The sequence below is a fragment of the Podarcis liolepis genome (genome assembly GCF_965112155.1).
Source record: "Podarcis liolepis genome assembly, chromosome: 6".
In the NCBI taxonomy this organism is placed as follows: Eukaryota; Metazoa; Chordata; class Lepidosauria; order Squamata; family Lacertidae; genus Podarcis; species Podarcis liolepis.
In genome coordinates this window covers 96,399,091-96,425,823 of record NC_139559.1, presented here as the reverse complement: position 1 = coordinate 96,425,823, position 26,733 = coordinate 96,399,091, and the positions used below count along the sequence as shown (strand labels likewise).

Here is a 26,733-nt window from a genome sequence, read left to right as displayed (position 1 = left end):
ATGATCTGGAAAGCTGTCTGCAGACAAATGCCAGGTCCCTCGGCCTGAAGCGAGATGAGCACCACCCCAGTCACCATTGACGACTCAGATCTCTATCTATCTATCTATCTATCTATCTATCTATCTATCTATCTATCTATCATCTATCTATCTATCTCTCTATCTATCATCATCTCAGATCCACTTCTATCCCACCCCACTAAAAGATAAGGTCTGGATGAATAAGAATGTTTTTAACTAGCACCTAAAGACTCTAGTGATGGCACCATGTGTGTCTCCCTGGAGAGAGCACTCTAGAAACAGGGAGTCGCCACAGAGAAGGTCCATTCTTGTGTTGTCACCCTTTGTACCTCCTTTGGAGGGCACACACAAATAAGGACCTCAAATGATGGGTGGCATGCCAGGGTGGGGAAGGGAACTGCTTGGTGTGCCTTGGCTCTCGGCTATTGCCGGAGTGGTGTCTTGCTTTACCACATCTGGCAACAGCTAAGGCTGCACACCTTTCGTGCTGAAGGGGCCAGTGGCCATGCAGTTGTGCCTGCCCTAGCATCCCTGGGTTTGATTCTATGCCCTCCAGCAGCAGAACACAAGAGAACAACAGGAATGCAAAATGGTTGTCATTACTAGCGGTAGCTGTCAATGTTTGCGTGTCTAGGTTTATTAAGAACATTCAAATGGATGTAAAAACACGAGTGGTTTCACTGGAATGCCCTCAGTTTTGTAACTTTAAAGATGTGTAGAAGAAAGAAGAAAGCTAAGCAGGGGTGCCAGGTAAGCCCCACGCCACAAACTGATCACAAGACACAGCGCACCCCCCCCCCATTTGAATAGCAATGCCCATCAACTTGGGGTGGGGGCGCGAAGGGACCTCAGCCCCCTAGGAGTTTGGCAATGGCAGTCACCCCTTCTCCTCTGCTCCTAGGCAGCCCCTGGGACAGAGAACCACCTTACTTCAGCGCTTCTCTGGGGCCTGCCATAGTGAGAAAGAAGGGAGCTCTCTAAGCACTGCTTAGAGAAGGGAACGGCAGGGGGCTGGCCTTGCAAGCTGAGCTGAAAGAGGCCTGCACCTTAGAAAAGGGCCCTGGGGTACATGGACTTGTCAGGGTGCCAGCTGCTCACGGTGTGGATTGTTTCACAAACTATTTCAGGGTTTTTTCCATCGTAAGCCAGTTCACATGATGCAGATTTTAAAGAAATACTTCATAAAACACCACACGCCTAGTATAAAAGCAAATACAGATGCTCTACAACAATCAATGGCTCTGGGGCACTAATTGCTCTACTTGGAAGGCATAAATTACAGCAACAGTGAAATTTAGAACAAAGGTCCCAGATCATGCACGTTTTATCAATCCGATTTATAAATCCTTGTTTATATTGTCTTTATCTGCCTCCCTGTCCAGTTCTCTTCCCCTTTCCTGTTCCCCTTTTATTTGATTATTTGCATATTTATGCTAGTAAGTACTGTGAACATGGCTCTAGAACTTTAAAATGTAATATGTGTGTGTGTGTGTGTGTGTGTGTGTGTGTGTGTGTGTGTGTGTGTGACTAATGGAAAGCTATTATTATATTGGAACTGTAAATAAATCCTTCAGGGTTTTACTGATTTTGCCCCAAAGATTTGGAGAAGGACTGGGTTGTCCATAATTTGCCAGGTTAAATGCTGTCCATGCTTTCTTAAGCAGTCTTGAGTCAACAGCAGCTAACTTGGGAAATGCAAAAAGGAAGGTCCCCTCTTTGCCTCCTCTTTGAGGTCTGTGCCTGTCCGGCTAATGCTCCTTCGCTCAGAATCACCACACGGGACGTGATTGGCCAAAGGGGCTGGCTGGGATTCAAGGCAGCCGCTATATATTTCTGAAAGGAAGCCGGCTGCTGCGTTCCAGACGGAGTCTCAGCCTCCCCACACACAATCTTCTTGGCATCAAGGACACAATAACCACACGGCAAGATGTGCAAAGGACTAGCTGCCTTGCCCCACACATGTCTGGAGAGGTGAGAGAAGCAGTTTGTCTTATTAAGCAGGAAAATTAATGGGTTGATGGGCTGAAAAGGAACACAGCAGCCTCTCTTCTCAGAAGGAGAGTTAGCGTACATTGAAGACAGAAAATATATCCCTAGCATGTTAGGATGTTCTCCTGCTCTCATTCATTTTAGTGCAGATTGTGCAGGAGAAGTGCCAGGCGGACTGTGCCGGTGGTGTCAGGATGGTATAAAATGAGTTTCACCAACACAGTAAAGAAAGAAGATGGCTTAACAGAACAGAAAAGTATGATTAACTGAGTTAATTTGTTTTCTATTATGCATGTGTGGAACCAGAAAGCTAATTAAATTTTGGATTTGTAGAGGTGAACTGTTATTTTGAAGGATGCCATAGAAGGCTCTGTTAAGGCAAAACAAGAATGTGAAGAGTGGGCTGAGTTCTCCGCCGTCTCTCCTTCCCCACCCAAACTACCTTTTAAAAACTTGTTTTTATCCCAGTAGGATTTATTTCCATTTTTAACCCCATACTGGGAGGGGAAAAAATGTCTTAATAGGAGTTTTCTTGAGAACGACTGTGGGTGGGGAGAAGGCTTAGCTCTTACTCTGTTCATCTTTAATGCATTTTAATTCTCCTTTGCACACACACACACACACACACATTCTACTTTATATGGATTTGATACAGGTCCCATTCTGCACATGACCTGCTTTTAAGTTAGCCCTAAGGCATGAGCTGAATGATAATGGCCTTTGGAAATATATTGTGCTCCTTTAAGCCTCAGTTGGCCATCTGAAATATCAGGATAACAATACTGAAATACAGTAAATATATTAGGATTTCCATTAAACCAAATAACAGATGAGATAACGGTATAAACATTTATTTTATAAGCAGCTGATAATAACCGTAGAGATCCCAGCTTAAAACAAAAGCAAAGAAGCGTCTTTGTCTCTTGATGAAACACATCGGAGGCCTGAAGGTTTCCAGATTTTCTGCTTGCTTAAAAGGTTTCCCTCTGGGTGAATCCAAACCATCAAGCCCAGCAAAACGGATAATTTCTGAACAGGAATGGTACCTGCAGTCATCCTGATATTGCTTGCACAGGTCATCATAAAGATTAGTGAAATTATGAACGAAGTTCTTTCAGTATTCTAAGTGCTAAGGATTCTATATGTCCATAGCTAAAGCTGCAGTCAACCTCACTTACCTGGGAGCGAGCCCCATCAAATTAACGGGACTTACTTCTGAGTAGACATGGTAGAATTGCAGCGCAAGTATATCCTCATGTAGCCAAAATGGCACCATCCCTACACAAGGGAGAAGTATCTGAGGGCTGGGTTTTTTTGCAGAAGCAGGACACCTAACGAAGCAAAACAAAAAAACTAAACCCTAAACAACCCTGCTAGGTGTCTGTTGGTGGGAGTGGAAAGAGAAATATCTCTCTCCTCTTTCTGAGAGTGCGTGGAATGGAGTATTTTGAAAAAAGGATGGAAAGCTGACATGCTGACTGCCTGGAGGGCTGGGCAGAGAGGGCACACCACACTGCAACATTTTGTTGCAGGTCTTCTTATTTAGTAGTGAATCTCTTGTTTCTAGCTTGTCACCACAAGCAAGGCAATGGGCTACTGGTCATTCTTTAAAGCCAGGATTTCCATGTTTTTTATTACTCGGGAGTGGGTTCAAGCTATATTTGGATTGTAGGAGGACAGCAATCACTAAGCATGCCGTGTGCAGCCCCTTCTTGGGCTTGTCATGTACTGCTGGTGCTAGCTTGGATTTCTTGGTAAAAGTGCATACCTTTTGGGATTTGGTGGGCGTCAGTGGGTTTTTAAAAAGAAGGTACTACAATGGAAAGCAGCTCTACATAATACGGAAGACAGTAAACGAATTCTGTAGCTTTTTCTTAAGACTTTGGACACCTTAGCAATCATTCCTAGCAAAACACAGCTTTTGACTTTTCAACAGCACTTATTGACACACACACCCTATGACAAATTCTTCGTGGCAGTGCTGGCCCTTTCTCGTATTGCACTGGGCCTGCGGTGCCTCAGACAGGAGGGGACGCCCAGCGAGGGAAACAAAGGAGAGAAAGTGGTGGGAAACAAAGATGGCGGAAGAAACACGGATGGCAACATGGGGGGGGGGAGGGGAGGAGACTGAGGGAGCTGAGAGGAGGAGGAGGAGGAGGAGGCAGAAGCTACATCCCCATGCACCCCCTTTTCTCCAGTTTGCCATTCTTTCACTTTTTATAGAGAATTCAGATTACATTACAATCTTGCATTTCAGCATTTTCTGTGTTATCTTTCTACCTCTATTCATATGTGATTGTTGAGCAGACGATGGAGGTTGTCTGAAAACAATTACAGCACCAACTTCTCAAGTGTGGCCAGGCAAAGGGGCATGGAGAGTTTCCAGAGCTCCTGGGTCTTTAATTAAAAGCATCCTGTTAGCTAGTTCAGCCTGATTTCTGTAGAACATGACTGGGGGTGGGTGGGCTACTGATTATATTTGCCTTTTTTTTTTACTGTTTGAACAACTTTTCAGTAACTGCCACAGAGTGATCATTTATTTTCCTTGGTAGTGGAGAATTATTTATCTTCCGTTTATTTTTAAATTTTTATTTTTTATATAGCATTAGTGTTAATTCACTGTGAGAAAATGAAAAGATTAAAGAGGAGGAAATCAGCAGTGAAAAGTCCTCCACCCCCCAGCTGCTTCTACAATTCACAGGAGCTTAGAAGTGACAATATGGCAATTTAGAAACGGTCTTCAATCAGCAATAAAAAACATTTAATCAGTCATCCCTGAGCCTTGCTCAATAGGAAGAAATGAAATGAACTGGATCAGGAAACAGCATGTTTTTAATTAACATTAACATCAATCTTGGCTAAACGGGACTGACTTCTCGTCGTAGTAATAGTTATTAAATTTGTTTGTCACTTTATCTTGCCCAAGGCAACTCAAAACAATTTGTAACCAACCAACTAAAATAAACAAGCAAGCAAAACCCATTGAGATGCATTAAAACTAAGCGGGGCAGGAAAAATCCCAGTACATAAGTAACATCCCACCCACTTCTGAAAGGCCATAGATAGTTAAAGGTCAAAGGCCTGGTTGAAGAGGAACATTTTTGCTTGGCACCTAAAGATGTAGAATGAAGGTGCCAGGCGAGCCTCTCTGGGAGAGCGTAAGTGGGGAGCCACCACAAAGAAGGCCCATTCTCATGTTGCTCATGGAGGAGGCACACGAAGAAGGGCCTCAGGTGATGGTCTCAGTTCATATGGGAAGAGACAGTATTGCGGTCCTGAATCGCTGAAGGCTTCATAAGGCATGTTATGTGCTGTGTTTAACTACTGTTTTGATATTGCTAAAGGGCTGGCAGAGACATGGACTTCAGAAAGAAAAGAGTATAAATGTGTGAGTGAGATAAGCTGGAAGATTGGGGCAGCAGCGGACGGGGGACGGGACAGGTTGCATGAGGAGAACAATTCCTTCCGTTGGGTAGCAGCAAACCCAGCATTTCTCTGATGAATTGTGATAAACATAATGTGCTCATGCACATGTAACTTATTCTTCCTTTGAAAAAGAAAAGAAAAGCAGAGGAACAGGCGATGATTCCTGCTAGTTGATCAGCTGCCAGAGGAGAAAGATTCTGGCTTGGGCTCCGGGAGAATGCAGTACTAAAATGTGGAAACCCTAACTGGCAGTGTGAAGTAACATAGCCCCAAACCCAGTTTGCCATGTCAGTGAGCTGCCCTTATGGCCAAATGTTCCCGTTGCTTGAGCCGAATCCTGGCTTCTCTCCTGTGCCCGCCCCACACCTGCTCTGCGTCAACACCTGCTCTGCTTTGCTGTGCCCGCCATCCTTCGATTCCAGCTTTGCTTGACAGCAACTCTGGGCGCAATGCTTTGGTGTGCCTGGTGATGTGATGAAAGAAAACAAATGGGTGCTGTCCATGAGTTTTATTAGCCAAAGGCCGTGACAACAGAGGCATCGTGATCAAAGAATAAAACAACAAGAGCAGGGGCCCAAATCTGTGTGGAAAGACACAAGACGAGAACTATCCATCAAAGAAAAAGCCTGGTTTTCATCTGATGAAACAGAATAGCAAGCCAAAGATAATATGAGAACATGAAGACTTAACCAATGAAAAACCACAGAGGTCCCAACTTAAAAGGAAAAAAAAAACCCTCTTTTTATTTTATTTTTTGTGGGGACGGTCTAAATGACTTGGGATCTGCTGCTTGTACATATATGTCTCCTTTCTACAGTTTTACACTAAAGTGGCACCTCCGGTTAAGAACTTAATTCATTCTGGAGGTCCGTTCTTAACCTGAAACTGTTCTTAACCTGAAGCACCACTTTAGCTAATGGGACCTCCTCCTGCTGCTACGCTGCCAGAGGACGATTTTTGTTCTCATCGTGAAGCAAAGTTCTTAACCCAAGGTAATATTTCTGGGTTAGCGGAGTCTGTAACCTGAAGCGTCTGTAACCCGAGGTACCGCTGTACTGGTCACTCAAATCCCTGTCAGGAGAAAGATAATTTCACAAAGCCCACAAGTGTTAGTAGCTGTGGCCTATGCTATTTTTCTAGAAAAAGACCTACCTGAACTCACCACGAACACCTCCCTCGTTCTCTTATAATGGCAATGGTGCCCACCTGAAAGGAGTCGGAACTGAGTTCCGGTGAGTTCTGGCTGAAAAAAGCCCTGGCCATAGGCAATTTCAACACCAGTGGAAGGGGAATGGCACTAGCGCTTCCTAGAATATGTCCCAGGAAACCAGCTGGTGCAAAAGCAACCTCAAAATGGTGAATAAGCCAACAATTCCCTTTATTGTGAATGCCATTTTATTTTGCAGAGCCAAACAAACACACCTCCTTTTGGATCTCTTCCTGATCATGGGATGGGATTAATTGATTTCTTTTTATGTTTTAATGGAATTTTCCCATAGTTGCTTTTGGAAAAACTGGACCCTTGGTAATACAATAGATGTGATTTGTTTTGACAACCACATTTTCTTATCTTCTTTTACCGTTTGGTTTTTGTCCGGACACTTAATAGTTATTTCATCATGTGTGCAGCAGCACCAACTTAGCATTGCTGATTTACAATAAACTGTTAATCTTATTTCTGTGACTGAGCTGGATGGTGTGAGAAAGGGGGCATGCAAGACTCAGGCTCTCACGGGTTGCCAGCTTCGGCCATTGTTACTTGTTCCACAGGCTGTGTACCAAAATAAGGTCCGAGTTCCTCCCCTGGGGTAAATGCTTTGTGACATGCCACCCCAGGCACACCGACACAGGCTTCATGTTTCCTTTTGGAGACAGTGGTGTCTTTATCACATATGGTTTACACATATATACAACCTGAACCTACAATGGAGGGGTTCACAGCATCAGCACCCCAAGAGGGTCTTGCTTCTCCCATAGCTGCAGCCTTAGATCCAGGCAGACCTCCACCACTGCTCTCAAACATTGCTCTGCCTCTCCTATTCGCTGCTTTGTTTCTTGGTCACAAAACTCCTCTATCTCTAGCTCACATAGCTCCCCACTCTCCAAACCCTGGCTTTATCTGTTGAGGGAGGGGCCCCACCTATTTGCTGTCCCACACAAAGTCTCTTTGTGGTTTGTCTTAATGGCTTGTCAACCTGCAGGCTAGCCTGGCTTAATTAACACTTTTAACACTTGCTAAATTGAGGGATTAATGCAGTATCACTCACACGTTTAACACCCAAGGGTTTGATTAGATTTTAACACTTTGCTGAATCCAGGGCTTATAGTGGTCTAGCAATTTCCTGGAATTAGAAGACTTTGATTAAATTCTAACACTTACTGATTCCAGGAATTTAGAAGTGTCTAGCATACACACAATTAATTGCAGCGCCACAGTGCCAAATAATGACAAGACACTGAGAGATGCTTGTTTTTAAGTTAAATTCAGCTGGGAAAGAAGGATCATAAGCTACTCAGATAACTTTTGTTCTTGGGCACTGCAAAAATATTGAACATAGATGAAAACATGGCGTACAGCTTGGGAGGGGACATGATCCATTACTGCCTCCTGCTGATAAGGCTAATAGTTGCTTCATCAGGACTGTGGCGGCTGAAAGGGCCGAACCCTCCTCCACATCCACCAGAATCCTAATCCTGCTTCTACCAGGTCACAGCAGTCACTTAAACTTTGTGTGTATGTTTACTGCATTCTTGCAATTAACCTCATGTTTAGTTTGGCCTTCTCCTGGGAATTGGGCCTAGTCCCATTGCATTCAGGCAGCCACATCTCTACCTGCCCCACACCTGATGTAGGGTTGGGGCAGGAGGGCATGCTTTGGGTAAAAGACTTCGTGGGCCAAATTTGAACCCCTGGCAGGCCAGGTTTGGCCCACAGGCTGGAGTTTCCCCACCCCTGTCCTCATGAGAAGACATTGCTGGACTGAGCATTTGCTCACAGCCCTTCTGTAAAGGGGTTACTGTGTCTAGAATCTGCTTGCTTGCTTGAACTAATCATGCTCCTTGCCTCTGGCTCCCATCCCACCTGGCTTGCTCCCACATGACTTTTGGGCTGTGGTCGTGTTGCCACCTGAGATTCTGATTGCCAGTGAGTTCTGATCTAAGCAGAAATTCAGCAGGTGCAGCCTTTCCTGGCATAGAGATGGGACAATACTTATTTATAAAATAGTTATTTATAAAACTGCCTGAGCAACTGCTGTGCAGATAGAACAGGGCCCAAACTGGGTGCAATCTCCTTGGCTAACTTTCTGGGGATGGGCTAGCAGGAAATGTACCCGTCTGAGTCCATGCTTCATTGTACTCTCAGTTGTGTGCGGTATCAGTAGATGTCAGAAGCACAGGAAGGCAAGATCCCTAAGCTCTGTCGTTTCAAAGAAGTTTTCAGAGCTTCTCCTGCTTACGGTTTTTAATCTGCATTAATTGCAGAGGAGTTCTGCTTATCCAAGAGGTCTTTGCTTTGATATAGGAGATTCATTTGATAACCTGAGGATAAGCAAATAATATTGCTTAAGAAACTTTGGTTAAAGGGAAAACCACTTCCGGTGAAATTTAGGCTTTAGTTACCCACTGGAAGATTCAAAGCAGTTTTTCCTTTGTTTTGAGAGGATGAGCCTGCAAGAACCTCCCTTAGTCTGGCACAACCATAAAATATATCCAAAAAAAGGCAGAAGAAACTGCTATTCTTGCATGCTAAAACCTTGCATACCAAAAAGTATATTTTCTTCGAAATTTCTAAAGCAACTAGTGTGCTTGTGTTTATTTCTAGGCTCAGGGACTCCCAGAATACAGAGTATTTTTTCTCATATTGGGGGTGGGGTGTTCCATTTGCATCCACTCTCAGTCTGCATTTCTAATGAGAGTATCCTTACTCAAGAGACACCTCGGTCAAAAGAGAGCATGGGGACTTAGCCACCCTTTGGCCTGTGAAAAAGGCTTTTCCCAGGTCAAGTGAATACATTTCTTGGAACTACTGATTATGGAAATAGCCTTAGCATCTGTTGACGTCCTCCAAAGAGACGGATGAGTAAGATTTTGACTCCAGGGTCCAAAAAGCCAAGAACATAACGGTCAGTCTTCAGAACTCTTGAGATTTCCTGCCTGTGGAGAAAGGAAAAGAAAGAGAAAAACGGAAAGAAAGGAAAAGGAAAGGAAAGAACACTGTGCAGGGATGGCCTTTTAATAAGGCAATAGAAAGCAGTCCACTTTGGGCTTTGTGGATTGTGCACAACATAGCCATTGCCACTGGAGAAGTGAGGAGAAGTGATGTGGTGGCTTTCAGTGAGATATTGCAAGAGCCCTGCAAAATCTCCTGGACTGCTCACGAGGTCTCAACCAAAGCCACAGCCATGTGAAACAAGCCCATCGGGCACAGATGATGGCACTTTCATATTTTGCCTCAGGTGGCAAAGCAGGCCAGGCAGCCCCTAACACTGTGTCATTTGATATACTTTTAAATTAATGAGGCTTTCAAATTACTTGAGCCACCAATACAGAATATAGCTGCTTATACCCCCTTCCTCATTCTCCCACTGGTTCCCTTACCCACCCTCATCCATTGTCTGAGCTCTATAGATCGCAGAATCATTGTGGTGCGTGTCTATTGTGCTTTTCACAAACCAGGGAGATACGGGTTTCATTCCTGCTTTCTATGGAGCTCACTGGGGAAGTTTGGCTCAGTCATAGCCTCTCTCCACCTGCTGCATAGGGCTGTTGTGAGGATAAATAGGGTATCCTGCGTTCCTTGTAGGAATAAAAGAAGAGTCCAGCTCAATGATACCAAAAGCCCATCTCACTGAAGGTAGCCGTGTTTAGGGAAGCTTTTAATGTTTAACAGACCACTGTATTTTAACATTTTGTTGGAAGCCGCCCAGAGTGGCTGGGGAAACCAAGCCAGATGGGCGGGTATAAATAATAATAATAATAATAGTTAATATAGTATCTTGTATCCTGCAGTGACCAACCAGATGCCTTTGGGAAGCCTGCAAGCGTGACATGGGGTGCTCAGGCTCCCCAGGAACTGGCATTCAGAGATAGCCACCATGATTAGTAGCTATAACTATCAATAGCCTTTGTTGTTGTTGTTGTTGTTGTTGTTGTTGCTGCTGCTGCTGCTCCAGGAATCAATCTAATCCCCCTTTAAAGCTGTTGACATGGGTGGCCATCATGACAACTTGCTGTAGCGAGTGGGATGGTTTACTTACAGTATGTGCTGTGAGAAGAAATTTCTTTCTTTTGTTGTCCTGAATCTCCCAACATTCAGCTTTAATGGTGAAGTATATATATATATATAAAAGATTGCAAAAAATACATTGTGGAAAATAACTTCCCACCACCACAAGTAGTAATTGTTAGTACCTGTCCGTCTCGAGAGACAATGGAGGGCACCTCCAGGAGTGAGTCAAACCGCTGCAATAGCAGCGCCCAAGTGGCGCAAGCCTGAGCGGTGGGGGGGGGTCCTGGGCTGCCCAGACAACAAGACCCCCCTCTCAGCCTTGCTGATGTGGTTGAAAGGAAAAGAGAGCAATATATTTGGCACCAGCTTAGCTGCAGGAGTCGCTGGAAGGAGGCGTCCAAGGTGTCATCCACCTGCCTTAGGGACTCCACTATGAATTTGTGTAGGGTATACTCCTTAGCCTTTTTTCCTCATGTAGATATTCCGCAAGGCAGTGGAGGTTTAGGATCAGAGTATTCCTTCTCCTAGATGGGCTGCCTTCCCAAGTGGACCCACCTGCCCCTCACTTTCCTCTACAGCATGTGCAGAAACCGCCTTCTACTTCTAGGTAGTGGTAGGAGCGAAATGTAAGGGTGCTGAGAGTAGTTAGGAGACCCCTCTCACCATGCTACAATTTCCAGCACCCTTACAAAACTACACTTCCCAGGACTCTTTGAGAGCCAGTGTGGTGTAGTGGTTAAGAGAGGTAGACTCATAATCTGGGGAACCGGGTTCGCGTCTCCGCTCCTCCACCTGCAGCTGCTGGGTGACCTTGGGCCAGTCACACTTCTCTGAAGTCTCTCAGCCCCACTCACCTCACAGAGTGTTTGTTGTGGGGGAGGAAGGGAAAGGAGAATGTTAGCTGCTTTGAGACTCCTTCGGGTACAGTGGTGCCTCGCAAGACGAAATTAATTCGTTCTGCGAGTTTTTTTGTCTAGCGAATTTTTCGTCTTGCGAAGCACGGTGTCGGAAAAGTTTTGGAAAAGCTTCAAAAATCACCAAAAACCTCAAAAAAGGCTACCACACCGCGTTCTATGAGTTGCTCCTCGAAGTCAAGTTGCAACTTATTAACGGTGTTAAGAAAAAGGAAACAAACTTGCAAGACGTTTTCGTTTTGCGAAGCAAGCCCATAGGGAAATTCGTCTTGCGAAGCAGCTCAAAAACCGCAAAACCCTTTCGTCTAGCGAGTTTTTCGTCTTGCGAGGCATTCGTCTTGCGGGGCACCACTGTAGTGATAAAGCAGGATATCAAGTCCAAACTCTTCTTCTTCCAAAACTTTTCTTTGGGGGCAGATACAATTATTATAATGGAATAAGAGCCTTTTAAAGGCATGGTGTGAATGTGGCCAATAGACTGGATGATACCCAGGATAAAAGGGGAGATGTCTATGCAATCAGAATAAGGTGAGGAGGAATGGTTTAAAGTCACTTCAACTGGGGGCTCGTCCACACTTCCCCTTGCCCCATGCCTAGACAGCACGGATCCAAGAGATTTCCTGCTTGTCCTGTGCTTTCTAGGCACAGCTCAGAGTGGTTTTCCATTTGCCCTGTCACTTTCCCTGGGAAAATCTGCTCTTTGCCACTGAATTGAACAAATGTAGAAGCAACTTGAAGAACTACGGTACCTCTCATAAGTTACGACAAATGTATTCAACTGTCTCAGACTAGCATTTATTGAATACAATGTCAGCTACACTTACATATATATTTTTTCTTATATCTCTCCCTCCAGAGCCAAGGAGATCAGGACGAAGTTGGGCACACTGCTCCAGAAGCCTGACTCGGCTATTGACTTGATTATCCCTTACCCAGAGAAGCCGGAAAAGCCAGCAAAGGTCCAGAAGTAAGGATATAATAATTGGTCCACTCTGTGACCCTGTTTTCTGCTGTTTTCGTTTTTCCATTTTGCTGAAGGCCATTTTCTAGCAATGTTACTTTTGAAAGTGTGGTTGGGTGAACTTTTGCAAAACATTTGAAGCTTATTACTCATTATAATACCCTTGTCAGCCTCTTTGAACTCTCAGAAAGGTGGGGCCAAAGTCATGAGGTAGTGGGAAAGTCAGAGGGTAGTGCCTAGGAAGTCAGAGGAAAGTGTATAGACCTTCTTCGTATCATATTTAGTCTGCTTGCAGAGCATTCCCTTCTTTCTACCCTTCTTCCAAAGAACAACCCACACAGTGTTAAGTAAGTTTAAAAAGTTTTACTTACAAAATGTTCCAAAGGTCAGATTCATGCATTTATCCAAGCAGCAGCAAGGAGAACACAGGCAGAATACTCTTGGAAAATATAGAATGATAGCTTCAAACACATGCTCTAAGCTTGAAGCAAAGCTTAGACATGTCTTCCTTGGTTAGTTACATATTGCAGAAAGGGAACAGGAACAGAAGGCGTCACTTCCTCCCTCTTCAGCAAAGAGGATGTATGATCTAGCTGAGCCTAGGAATCTAACTCTGTGGTGTTAACCCCTTCATGTACTAACTAGAACTCATGCATAGCTATGTTTGACTGCAATTTCCCAAAACGTGCCTAATTTCATGAGGATGAGTGCAGCCTGAAGGGATAGGTGGAGGCCAGGAGAGGGAAAAACAGGGGGTAGCCAAAATTGACAAAGTGATGGAACCGGTAGCAAGCCTGGGGAGAAGCTCTCTAGAAGCTTCTGGCACCAGTGAATTGGTCTTTGCCAGCAGGCTGATGAACAAGGAGGGAAAGAGAGAGAAAGAAAAGTGGGTGGCAGAAAGACAGGGAGAAACGGAGAAAGAGAAAAGGCTACTTTGGTCTCTTTGCTACCCAGCACTGGCTTCCTACCCTTTCTATAGAGTCAGGCCCAGGGCATTAGATCTAAGCCAGTGGGACAAATCCAGTTGAAGTTCAAGGCCCAGCAAGGATTTGAATCTGGAGTTTTCTGGTCTAAATCCACCATTTCAGCCATAATGCTACACTGATTCTTACCTCCCTCTCACTACCACATATAGTGGGAAAGGCAGTTCAGGAAGTAACAACACACATTTTCACTTCACTTACGACAGTGGGTTTGTCTGTCTGTTTAAAGCAGTTATAGGCCACCTTTCCAAAGTACTCTCAAGGTCGAGTTCAGCTGAAACAATATAATGTTAAACTTTTAAAATGACAGAATCCAAAGGTAAGCAACATTTTAAAATAAAATGAGTCAACATCAAATAGCACAAACCACAACAGCCAGTTAGCAGTGCATCCAGTGAAATCACATGACTTAAAAGTCACTTGGAGCAAATAGATCTTCAAAGCATTTTGCAACAAGACTGAAGGGGTGAAGCCAACTATATACCCCTTGAGAGGGAATTCCAGAGTCGAGCCACCACTGAAAAGTCCCTGTCCTTCAACCAATCTTAGGCAGCCAACAATCTGGGTCTCCCATGCCGAACTGAAGGCACAGGCAGGTTTGTACAGGCACAGGTGGTCTCATGCAACGTAGTGTCAAATTATGTATGGTCAGCTTGGGAACTGGGGCCAGAAATCAGTGCAACTGGTACAGAGTCAGTGTAACATGTTCTGACCACCTAGCCACAATGAGCAGACTCTTTCTGTGCTGTACAAGTTGAAGTTTCCAAGTAGTTTTCAACAGAAGCTCCACATTCTGAGTGCGTTGCCATAGTCTAGTCTGAATGTAACAACTGCTTGCATAACCAAGACTAGATCAGCTTTTCTAATGTAGAAAACAACTGGCGTAGTGGCATGGGCTGGTGAAAGCATACCTGGCTCTGTGTTTCCACTGACAATGCTAACCCTGGAGGAACTCTGCCCAAAGCTGTAAACGTGGTCTTTCAGAACAGAAGACTTAGTACCTCTTTCTTCATCTTAGTTGCCCTTCCATCCCAAAACGTCCTCTAGACACCTGTCCGGGAGTTCCACAGCCTTCCTGGGATTTATAGCTGGAAAACAGAGGTAGAGCTGTCTGTCACCAGAATCCTGATGACACTGCACATTAATACAGGCATTAACAGGGCTTAGAAATAAGTGTTTAAACAGGAAATTAAATGTCCCTGTGATATATGAGGGAATTAAACTTCATTTTACAAAAAGGGAAATAAAATCAGCTTGAAAGTTGATCCCATGGCTTTCACAGCTTGTCAAAGGGCTGTGAGTCGATATATTGACCCCCTGTCAGTTATTAAAACTTCAGATGTATATTAGCAGGTTTAGAAGAATAAGAGTTTTATAGGAAGTGTGTAAACAATAGTTAATGGTATCAACTGCTGGGAGGCATCTTGGTGGTGGACGGCTCCATTTATGCTGGCCTTGGAGCCCTGGTGGCACTGCCGATCCACAGCATTAATCACTGTCAGTTTTATCTGAAGGAAAACAGTCTCCCATCTGTACTGAAGATAAATCAGTTCCAGGAATTGGAACAAAATGAACCCCAGTAGCATCTGCTTTTGTTAAGGAGAAGGGTGGCCTCGGTGGGAGAAGGGAAACTACTGTATATTGGCTTTTTGGCCCTGAATCTGTTTCCAATTACTTCTAACGAAGGTTCTGCAGATAGACTGATCTGAAGATTGCATTGTGATCTGCATGGCTGTTATTGGCCTAGTTTGAACAATCATTAGAGACAGAAATTAGATAGATTGTGCACTTTTCCTTTTCAAAGTCATTAAGAACAAATTAGGCGATGTGCTTCATCTTGTCCTGATAATGGAAACAGCAGTCTCATCTTGTCAGCCAGCGGCTCCTCTGAGTTTCTGGAAGGAGGAAAGCGTTCTGTTTTCTGTTATTCCTACTGGAATAAAAGTTTGCTTATTTTTACTATTTGCTATTTTTAATTTCTGATTTTGTGAATCATGCAGAAATCCCCACCCCCATTAATTACTGCCAAAGTAGATGCATGCTTAAATACACAGACACAGACAGGCAGCTGCATATCTTGTTTTTCTTTAGCTGTCCGGGGAGCCCGATTCTCACTGTGAAGGCAGCGCGTGGGAAGCAGAAGCTTATCTCTTCAGATCAGAAGGGAGCCTTAGGGTGCTTCCAGATGGAGGTCTATTGTGGAATCAGCACTGCCCCTATGCGGCATTCAGACAACATCAAAATGTCAACTTATATTTTTTTTTACATTTTATTTGGATTTCTTCTTACTGTGAAAAACCAGTGAGATAAAAATCGAGATAAAAATCACCCATCATTTCTCTGCAGTCACTGCTAGTGTGTGGAAGCTGCATTCTGGGGGCTTGGCAATTTGGGGTGTGTGTGTGAGAGAGAGAGAGAGAGGGGGGGAAGATTTATCAGTGGATGGTCCCTGCTATCATACATTGGCACCTGGTGCCCATGGAGCCTGGCAGGGGTGCTAGGAAGTCTTGCCCAGTTGTTCTGGTTTTCTTCCCAGCCTTCTTGCTTGCAAAGACGTGGTTGAATACTTAAGCACTGCAGTTGTCCTAAGACTAGGGCTCAACTACACTTACCTTTCGCTCTTCTCTTTCCAAGCAGAGCTCCACTCTTTAGAGCTCCGTGTCTGAGCATGGGGGTTTTTGTTTGTTTTTGTTTCCTCTTTAAAACCAGCTCTTTCACAATGAATTGGAGCAAATGTTAATCAAGGTTTCTGCAGATTGATGTTGATTCTGATTTATCATCAAAGAGTGGATTTTCCAGGGAAAAGCAACAGGGGTATAAAGTGTGGGTGAACCCACAGTTGCTTTTCTGCTGGGAAAATAGTTGTGTACATCTGTCTTTCCTCATACTCTCCCTATGCAAGTTTTTTTGAAGTTTTATTAATATATAACACCTAACCCCAAGTTCCGTGGCTCAGAATTGCTGTCATAATTTCTAGTCTGGGTTCATGCCAAAGAACCCACATTACTCAGAAGTAAGACCCACTAAATTCTACTGGGATTGCCCTCACACAAGTATTATATAGGATTGCAGTCTGAATTGGTAAGTCTTAACCAGCAGTCCCACCGGGCTGTTTCCAAGGGCCCTCATGACTTTACGCTGCAATCAAATAAACAGTTAAGACCAGGATTTCACCATCTCAAGCCTTGGGGGAAGCATGTGCTTTCTGAAGGAAAAATCAAAGGGCACATTCACCTGAATCTTCTTTGGGGTTGGGTGGATGGAGTGCTTCACTTCATACAATCTCCTTGTCACCCACACGCAGGGTCCTTCAACCAGCTCTTGTCTCCACCAGTTGGCATGCAATGCCCAACTGCCTTCTCAAGCTGAATGTGAAGGGTGTTCTGCATAAAAGCTACCCGCCATTTTCTTTGGATGCTGCCTCAACTCCTGAATGTGTCCTTCAGCGTGAGTGGGGGCTGCAGTGGTCTGGACAGGCCCAACAGATGCTTCCCTCTTTTCCCAGTGGGATGTTGACAGAGATTGTTATGGAGTGCCCTGCTTGAAGTCTGGGCGAGAGCTGTGGATGGACATGAGTGAAATTTGCAAACTCTCTTGCTCTGGAGAAGCATGGAGACATCTGTACAAACAGGAGTTGTGTTCCCTCTCCCTCCCACCTCTTCCACTCCTGAAATTAGGCTACTTTCACTCCAAATAGCCATGATTTCCTCTGCCCTCCTCCACACACCGGACAATGCTGTTTATCTTTTTAAAGAAATATCTTTTTCAAGCATCTTGCAAGTTTATGCATCTTGGTGTTTCTTTGCTACCTTTATATAGAAAAAAGACACACTTCATTTTTTAAAAAAACCTGAAAAGTGAATGTGAGGAGGTGTCTTTATGAGCTCAATCCTACAGGGAAATTTGTGTATCTGACAAAACCAGGGATAAGGCAGCTTGATTACATCTGTGTCCACCCTGGTGGGAGACCTAACACTATTTACCTTTATACAATTAAGAGTGCTTTACAAGTATACTACTATGCTGACTATAAGGTGCTTGTCAACATTTTAATTTTACATATGGGGAACTGAAGCTGAGAGAGACAGGAAGAAGTGGGGAGGAGAGAGAATGTCACTGACTGACTTATTTGCCCAGGCTACACATTTAATCCATGGCAGAAGTGGCAACCCAGAACTCATATTTATTTGGTCTGGGATTCCCAGATCCATGTCCAGCCTCCAGCTCTCCATTCATGGACCAACCACACTGGTGGTTGTTTGCCTTGAAATACTCTAGATATGCATCACCTCTCAGAGCCAGGCAGGTTTATGCCACAGTGGCCTTGCTTCTCTTCTTCTCCCTCCCTCTTGAGTGATGTTGCCAGCTGGCATCCACACACCCCACCCCATACATGGCCGATGTTGCTTTTGTCTTAAACTAATCACTGAGGGCTTGTCCACACTTCCGCTTGTCCGGTGCCCAGAAAGCACAGATTTGATCGGTTTTCCCTTTGCCGGGGAAAACCTGCTCTTTAGCTTTAAATCAGAATAAACACAATATTTGCTCCAATTGAGTGCTAAAGTGTGGTTTCCTCCAGGCCAGGGGAAAGCAGTGAGACAATAAGAAGTGTCAATAAACTCTTGATTTCAAGCCCTGAAGGGTAAAATCAGATAATTATTATCCATGAAGAGTAAAATCAGATCATTATTATCCATGAAGAGTAAAATCAGATCATTATTATCCATTTCATTGCTGTGAGAACCCTCTGGCACATCTTGCCTGAGACAAAGGGGGTTATTGACTACATCTCTTAGGAGGGCGTGGGAACTGATGTTGGATCTCTGGGAGGGACAGAAGCAGACCCCAAAGCCACAGCCAGCGCAGGGGAAAGAGTTCAGCCTTCAGAGAACTTTTGAGAATGAATGAATGAATACTCAAGGGATACGGATGGAGATGGATCATTCCCCACTCTGCTCCAGACTGTTTCTGCTTAGTTCCACACAAAATAAACTGGGGATGTTAAAAATGGAATATTGGAAGGAATGTGGGAGCCCTTCAAGGCATCAGGGAGGAACTGTGTGTTATACTCAAGACAGGACCATGGCCCAATACTACTACCCATGTAGAATTCCTTCTCCCTCGCTCACAGAATGTGGGATCATAAAGTGCCTTTCCCCAAGCCTCACTCCAGCACACTGTCTGCCACGAGAGGGAAAATGTATGGTGTGATTGTCATGGTTTTGCTCCATAATGATCTAGAGCAAGTCACAACAAATAGTTAGCAGAGTAAAAATGTTTAAACTCGATGCAGTTCCAAAAAAGATTCAGACACAATCAGCTTCATCCAGTATTATTTACTGAAGGCAAATGAGCATAACAGTCACAAATCAAGTTGCAGCAAAACCTTAACTTACACTTACAATAAGCATAGCTGTCAACGTTTCCCATTTTTAAAGAGAAATTCCCTTATTCCGAATAGGATTCCTCACAAGAAAAGGGAAAAGTTGACAGCTATGACAATAAGACTAAAAACTTAACACTTAAATATACTATACTGTATACAGATTACCGCCAAGGAACGAAGTAGAGCGAACCAAGAAGGAAAAAGAGAAAGTGAAACCAGGCTCTTTTGTTCTTATAGGCAGAATGACCTTGGGAGAGAAAGAGAACAGGACCAGTTTAAAGCAGCTTAATTTAGGGTTGCCATATTTCAAACTGTGAAAATCTGGATGGAAAGTTAAGCTTTGTTTTTGAAGGTTGTTGAGCTTTTCGGGCAAATTCATAAAAAAAGAAGTTTTTGAGCTATTTTTAAGGAAGATTGCCAAAAACACTGCCGATATGCCATACGTCCGGATTTTCCTGGACCTTTTAGTGATTTCTGCCTGGAATACTGGAATACTGCTTCTGACTGCAGTATTCCAGATATGTCCAGGAAAGTCAGGACGTATGGCAGCCAGTGGTGGGAATCTGTAGGACTCCATTGTCCTTGTTGACCATGCTGGCTGAGATGGATGGGAGGTGGTATCTCAAGTTTGCAGCATCACTCAAACCTGGAGCCTGAGGAAGTATGGAGTCTGTGCACCCATAGGTTTTACCTAATTCCAAATCTCGTTCCCCAGGTCTGTTTTTTACATACGTAAACAAACAAACAAACACAAGAGAATGGAGATGTTAGCCTAGATCTCCATTGCCTCATCTAGTTGAGCCATGAGCTACAAACAAATAGGTCCTAAGTTTGACTCTCCCTTCTGGCATAAACTCAGTTGCTGAACTTATGTGAGTCACTACTCGTCTGCGCATCAGTCTGCTCATAGGGAGGATACCATCAATCTTCCTTCCAGGGCTGTAGTTAAATTATGTGTGTGCAGTGCTTTGAACAAGAATAAAGTCAAAATGCTAAGTGATTATTCTCAATCCTTCTCCACTGTGATGCCTTCAAACGCCGACAAAATCTTTCTGCTATATTTTACCAGTGACTGTTTTCACTGACTTTAATGGGTGTGCCTAAATATCTCCCCCTCTCATCTTTTCAGACCATCACCAGAGGAGGCTTGGCTGTGGCGCAACTCTCTGGAGAAACTCCTGCAAAATCCATGTGAGTTTGCTGTGGGATCTCCCACTACTGGGAGCACCTATTCTAGCAAAGTTAGAGTCCTTGCAGGTTGTGGGTGTGAGCAGGTTAAATCATTCCTTGGGAATGACAAGGTAGAAGTGCAATCATAAGTATTTAATAATAATGACACTACACAAGGGCTTTGGATGAAAACTGAACGGTACTGTGCCACAAACTAGAGACATGGAGGAATCCAGATATACAGGTAATAAAGGTGTTGGTAGTAAGGCAATATGACAGAGGGGAAAACCCAGTATGCCTCAAGCAATTCATAGGCATGTGACATGTGCAGAAGTTGAATTGCAGCCACAAGTTAGTTAGAGCAATTAGACTCTTAAGGATATAGTGATTTAAATGCCATTGTCTCCATTCATAAGGAGCACAACAAATTCATCCCTCTCCCATATAGCTAGCCTTCATGTGAACTGGGGCTTCTGTGGCTAATAGTCCCTTAGTATGGCTTGCTAGAATCCTGCTACATTATCCTCCTCCAAAGACTACTTATTATTATGTGATAGATTCAAACAAAAGAAAATGGAACTGGAATAAGAAGTTGGGGTAGAAATACATCGTTCTGATATAATTTGTAGGTCCGATGGAAGAAAAGCGATACAGATGTTGAATAGGGGAATCTGCATTTTCCATGTCGGAAGCCAATGTTCTCTCTTATTTGAAAGGATTGTGGTGAATCCATTATTTTAAATGATGACCATTCCCCAATTTTTCCCTGTGCAGACGGGCTTGCTAGCTTCAGGACCTTCCTCCAATCTGAGTTCAGCGAGGAGAACATTGAGTTCTGGATTGCTTGTGAAGACTATAAGAAAATCAAGGTGCCTGCTAAAACGGCTGAAAAGGCCAAGAAGATCTATGAGGAGTTTATCCAAAGTGAGGCTCCCAAAGAGGTCAGTTATTTGCATTGAAAGGAGTTCATAAATTTGCTGTATGCTAAGAGTTGTCTCTGGTGGAATGATCTTATGATATTATCCCCCAAATCACAAGACAATTCTCTAAACTATCCCCTGATTGTATATTATAATGATTTGCTGTTGCAGTGACAGTTACAGCATTGCTTCCCAGTCATCATACAATATACTAGGGAACTCTACTTTTACACCTTTAATTTTTTTAAAAAAATTGAATATCTACCATAAATTAAAGTTGTAGTAGAACTTTGCTCTAATTCAAAGCCTGCTAATTTCAACAGGCTCTGCCAACATTTTCAAATTAAAATTTGTATCCTTTGAAATTTTACATCTGCCACATACAGCCCACAACCAAGACTCATGTACTTATTCTAGGGAAGAGCCAAGAGCTCAATGCTCAGGTTCAATTCCTGGCATCCCCTTCTAAAAGGATCTCATGTTCAGAAAATGCTCCATCTGAAAGTCCAAAAGACTGACTCAGAATGAGGTAGCTTCATAACTGGTATTTGTAGCAAAAATTCACAATCTACATTGCAAATAAATTCAAATATTTAATTATTTTTGCATTTGTGTTCTAGATGTTCACTGCATTATGGCCCAGATTATTTTCTGATATTCCTGGTTTCATGTTTGCCATTGTTACAAACTATTATTGTTTGTTTGTTTGTTTATATTTAATTTGCACCCCACCCATCTGAATTGTTCGCATGGGAGAGGCATGTTGGCAGTTCTGCCATAAATCCAAGTGCAAAACATATTTTTAGTAGCTCCCTTGCTTTAAATAACACTGTGAAGGAACAGGATTGGTTCGCTTTCCACAGATAATCACTTCCCCCCTCCTTCTTACCTAGGTGAACATTGACCATTTCACCAAATCTGTGACCATGAAGAACCTGGTGGAGCCATCTGTGAGCACTTTTGACCTGGCCCAGAAGAGAATCTTCATGCTGATGGAGAAGGATTCTCTGCCCAGATTTGTGCGTTCCAACATATATCAGGAATTAGTAAAGTAGCAACGTGGCAGAGCTGTGCGGGGAACTGCTACTCCCACCCCAAGCAGCGTTCTTACTTCCTTACTCCAGTTATCAGTAGCCAGCGTTTGCTAGTCATCTGCGTAGTTGTTTTGCTTTATATATACAGTATATATATATATTTCAAGCTTCTAGAGTTCAAAGGCTGTGTTGTTAAAAGTCTTGCCCACACTGTTTTGGTCTCTCTGTTGTTCCAGATGATTTCATATTACAATTTCTGAAATTTCTGTTCTTCTCCATGAATATCACTGTTACAAAAAAAGAAAGTAAAAGTAATTAGATGGGCACACCTACCTAATATACAACAGATGTCAACTGTTGAAACCTATGCTACTTGTATTTATTATCCCATCACCTATCCATCGCATGTCTGTGTCTAATCAAAGACAAGGAGGTTGTGGGGTCTTGACCTGGTGCTTTGGGACCTACTGGTGACTTGCGGCTGGACCTATTGGTTGGTAGCAGCAGCAATACCACCATTCAAATATATGGTGTGACAATAAAAAGTGGGTCTCCAGTTGCCTGCTTGGGCTAAGGGTGGGTCCCTGGTCTGAGAAGGTTGAGGACTATTACTATAGAAAACAGGTTTTGACCTGCATAGGTAATCCTGTCATTTGCATCAGCCCACAAAAATAACATTCGCTCTTTTGTGCCTTTTTACTTAATTCTTTCACTGAGATCATATTCACATACTCCCACGTCAAAAGTTTGTTATCCACTAGGTCATTTTATTACTGCAATTTCATCCAGGGAATGTTATTCAGATATATTGTTATCGGGTGAGAGCAGACACTTAGCATGCCTCAGTAAACCAAACAAGGAATATGACAGAAAATTACAGCTCTTTGCCAATTAAGGGAGCATTCAAACACGCATTTGCCACATGAAACTGATGGTATAAAAACTCAGCTTGCAATAATGATCTATATGTTGACATGGGGATGTGGGAATTAGGCAGGAACGCCAAGAGGTTTGTCAAGCTTCTTGTGGGTTACATGCAGCTTGGTGGATCATAAGTTACACCAAAGCCTGCTCTGTTGTGAAGAAGGCTGAAGAGAAAGTGATAGTTTTTCGGTCAGCAACTGATGTCGCTCCAGCATGTTCTGCTGGAGCTGAGGGAAGGGATGTGCAATTATATCATTTTCAAAATACCCACCCCAAGTAGCAGTTACTAAAACACATTAAAACTCTTGGAAATGGAGGCAAAGAGGTAAATAAATCTCACCGTTCCAGCCTAAACAGTGTGGCTTGTTTTTAGCAACCCAGGCCTCTTATTTACTTCCATTTCTTACGTTAGCTTTAGTGAGGTTATAATAACTGTAATGGACCTACATAACTCCCAGTGCCAGTGCACAGCCCATGCGCAGGAGCATATGTAATGCTCCAGAAGTATTCTTGTCTGAATTGTGATGAAAATACCTGTAGCAAAGTCTTGTCTTTTCATTCTCTCGGGGGCAGGCTTGCCAAAGCGGTATTTCAGTCTAAACATTTAACCTCAAAATTAGTGTTACTTGTATTCTAATTATAGGCTATCTAGATTTTTGCTTTCTGTGAACTGCATGGAAATAGAAATGCATCTGAACCCAAATGAAGAGAAAAGGTGGCAGTGCTAAGCACCATCTTGCAATCCCAGCCTGCGGATGCCTAGCTGGGGAGATACCCTGAATGAGTCAGCCATACAGCATGCGAGAACTACCCTCCTGTTAATCCAGATTCACCTTTTCCCACAGAAAACCCATTTTTTAATAAATAAAAATAAAACCCCTTCTGCCATTGACCAGTTCATGATATCTAAATGACTCATTTGCCCCTTATTTTTGAAAACACTGCGATCTGGGCAATTATCAAGATGGGGGAATTAATCCTAAATGCTAAAAAGAAAAAGAAGGCACAATAAAAAGCAGGCTGCCAAACCCTTTTAAGTTCAAGATGAAAAGAAAATATAAAATTTAGACAGCTCTAGCAGGAGGATAGATTGCTTTTCTGTGTAAAGATTTGGTTCATTACATTATTGTTGGTCAGACTCCACAGGACAGACCTAATTGGGTCACTAATATTCTATTTCAAGGTAAGGTTAGAACCATTTCCCACTAAATGTACATGGCCACTCCACTACTTAAACCAGCCTTGGCCAAAGAAAATTTCTTATTACAGCTTGCCTGTCATGAAGAAAGTCTTTGGTCTCACTCCAATTTCAAGATGTGCTGACATCCTGTGAACAGATGCTCATTTCTAGCCAGCCCTAACTCCGTCTTTTTCCTGGTAGCAGTAAGTCACTAGTTATGTCCCTTTACAGACAGGGTAGAACGTCCCGTGGGATTAGGCACCAATCCAATCCTATTATTTCTATATGGATACAGAAGGGGGAAGCAAACTAATGGCTGCAATGTATGAAGTGTGTATAAGCAACCTTAATCAACAGAGTTAACCTTTCTAAGGGCCTGACTTAAAGTTTCAGGGTTTTAGCCCCATTCAGAAGGTCATCTAGGCGAAAAGGCTAAAATCTCGGAGTCAGGGATAAGAACAGGCTTTTTTTTTGCCTTTTGTTCCACCCTCCATATGCATCAGGCTCCAGGCACAGCCAGTCTCCACCTGCTGCCTCACCAAGTGCAGTCATTTAACTTCATCTGGCACCACTAGGCTTTGTGGCCACCTGTTCCTTTCCTCTCACCTGCCAACTACAACTTATGTCTGGAGTATAATTGTCTGAGGGTCAGGGCTGCCTGACCATCAAGCCCAGCAAGGATGGCTAACGGCCAGAGGTGCCAGAGGTTGTAGTTCAGCAACCTCTGGAGGGCCAAAGGTTTCCACACACCCGCTTTACAACCTATTTCATTACAATGCACTTAAATAGCTTTACATATACTACGAATAAGTGCTGGACTTATTCCCAGTTTTCTTAAATTTCTCAATAAACAAAATTATTTTCTTCTAAATTATAAAGACATACGATGCAGTCTTTAAAGAAAAAAAGTCACCATGAAAGGAAATTCCAGGCAATAACTAATCTAAGTTGGTTAAATAATCTTATTTTCCTGGGAAATGATATGACAATGAGTGATTAATCAACCTTGGTTTTAGCCCATGTTTTGATCAGTGGCGATCCCTGATGTTACATGCACTTGTTTGTGGGGAACTATGTGGGAAAGGCTGACTAATCCCCAGGGACCATTTTTGGGAACACACATTTCCTTGAGATGCTGATAACAGAACAAGCTGTCGAGATTCCTCTCCCCCGAGAGGCAGATTTTCCAGCCCATGATGTATGAGGTAGCCTGCATGGTTACAGCTTAGGCTAAACCTGTTCTGTTTCTCTCCCTCTGAAATTATAAAGAGCTTGTCAACATGTTTAAACTAGCAGCCTGCTCTCTTGGGTCCTGGAAAGAGAGCTTAACAAGACAGCATGTGACATACCATGAAATAAACAAAGGCTCGACAAACCTGTTTTCAGAAGAGTAAGAAAAATAACTTCTAAAAATTGTTTCCATGCTGAAAATATAAAAATATAGCACATGGCTGAAGGGTCAGGCTTCCCAGGAGAAAGAAAACAAATCTATTTGTTTTTATTGTTTAGCTTCAGGCAAACATCTAAAGAACCATTACAGCGTGAGAATGAGGATTTTATGCCCCCCCCCCGATTTCTCAGTATAGACCTGGTTCACACATCAATTTAAGCCATAATTAAAAACAAATTATGGTCTGTGAACAAGCAGCATGCTTGCACACACTACTGAAAACGTCTTATTGTACTCCTCTGCTTCTCTCTCCTTGCTGGGAAAGAAGCAAGAGATTAAGTTGTCATGTTTCTCTTGCAACAAACCATGTGCATTAGCCAAGGTTTGCTCTTGGCTGGTTAGGGAGCCATTTTATCAGGATTGCAGTGCATTCTGGGTGACTTGGAGAATACCTGAATCAGTTGCGGTATGGCAGATTCTGTGCAGAAACGCTTAGAATTTGGACAGTGTGACAGTACTGTCACACTGTCCAAATTCTGAGCATTTCTTACTAATATTTTAAGGCAGGTTTCAACTGGGGTTTTTTTGCTGCCTATTGTTGAAGAAAGATGACAAAGAGAGAAACAGGGGCTATGACAACGACAACAACAACAACAACAACAACAACAACAACAACAACACAAGTTCCCACACCCCTGTCACTTTCCCGTCCCAAGCAGAAAACAGTGATTTCAGAACTGGATCAGGGATGGTTGAGCCCAGTAGCTTCATCAAAGGAAGAATTTAGTCAGTCTGTGATAGAGAAGCACTTTGAGCCCAATGGATGCTCAAGGCAAGTGCTTCTCAACATCCTCAAAACGTGTCTTGGAAGATGCCTCTAAATGATCCAATATTTTAAAAAATTATTATGACATCTTCATCCTGTCCCTCTTTGAGTCCATATTACCCTCCCAAATCCTCCCAAATAAGTGTTGTCTCCCAAATATTTGTGGGGCAGATTAGGCTGGAAAAGAGTTTCTGGCCCAAGGCTGCCAGGTGAGTTCACTGGTTGACTGGTTTCCAGAATCCACAGCCCAATAAGGAATGTGACAAGAAAATGCCTTGGAAAGCATGAGAGAACAATTGCTTGACAAAACATTGTATAACCTTCGCACGAGCAAATCAAAATGAATGTTCAGAAAACAGATGGTGTCATCTAACCTCCC

At 43.3% G+C, this 26,733-nt stretch overlaps 1 protein-coding gene and 1 long non-coding RNA gene across 2 annotated transcripts; one reads left to right on the top strand and one right to left on the bottom strand.

The window, feature by feature from the left end:
- The first annotated feature begins 1,689 nt into the window (after positions 1-1,689).
- Positions 1,690-23,960, top strand: LOC310709771 (regulator of G-protein signaling 5-like). Its single transcript, XM_083509814.1, has 5 exons — positions 1,690-1,992; positions 12,437-12,547; positions 20,040-20,101; positions 20,855-21,021; positions 21,894-23,960. The coding sequence occupies exons 1-5, from the start codon at positions 1,949-1,951 to the stop codon at positions 22,053-22,055; spliced, it is 546 nt and encodes a 181-aa protein (XP_083365940.1). The 5' UTR covers positions 1,690-1,948; the 3' UTR covers positions 22,056-23,960.
- On the bottom strand, positions 23,596-26,733 carry LOC310709772. Its single transcript, XR_014527678.1, has 2 exons — positions 26,047-26,733; positions 23,596-26,006 (listed from the first exon to the last, which is right to left on the bottom strand). It is a non-coding gene; the product is annotated as an uncharacterized lncRNA (long non-coding RNA).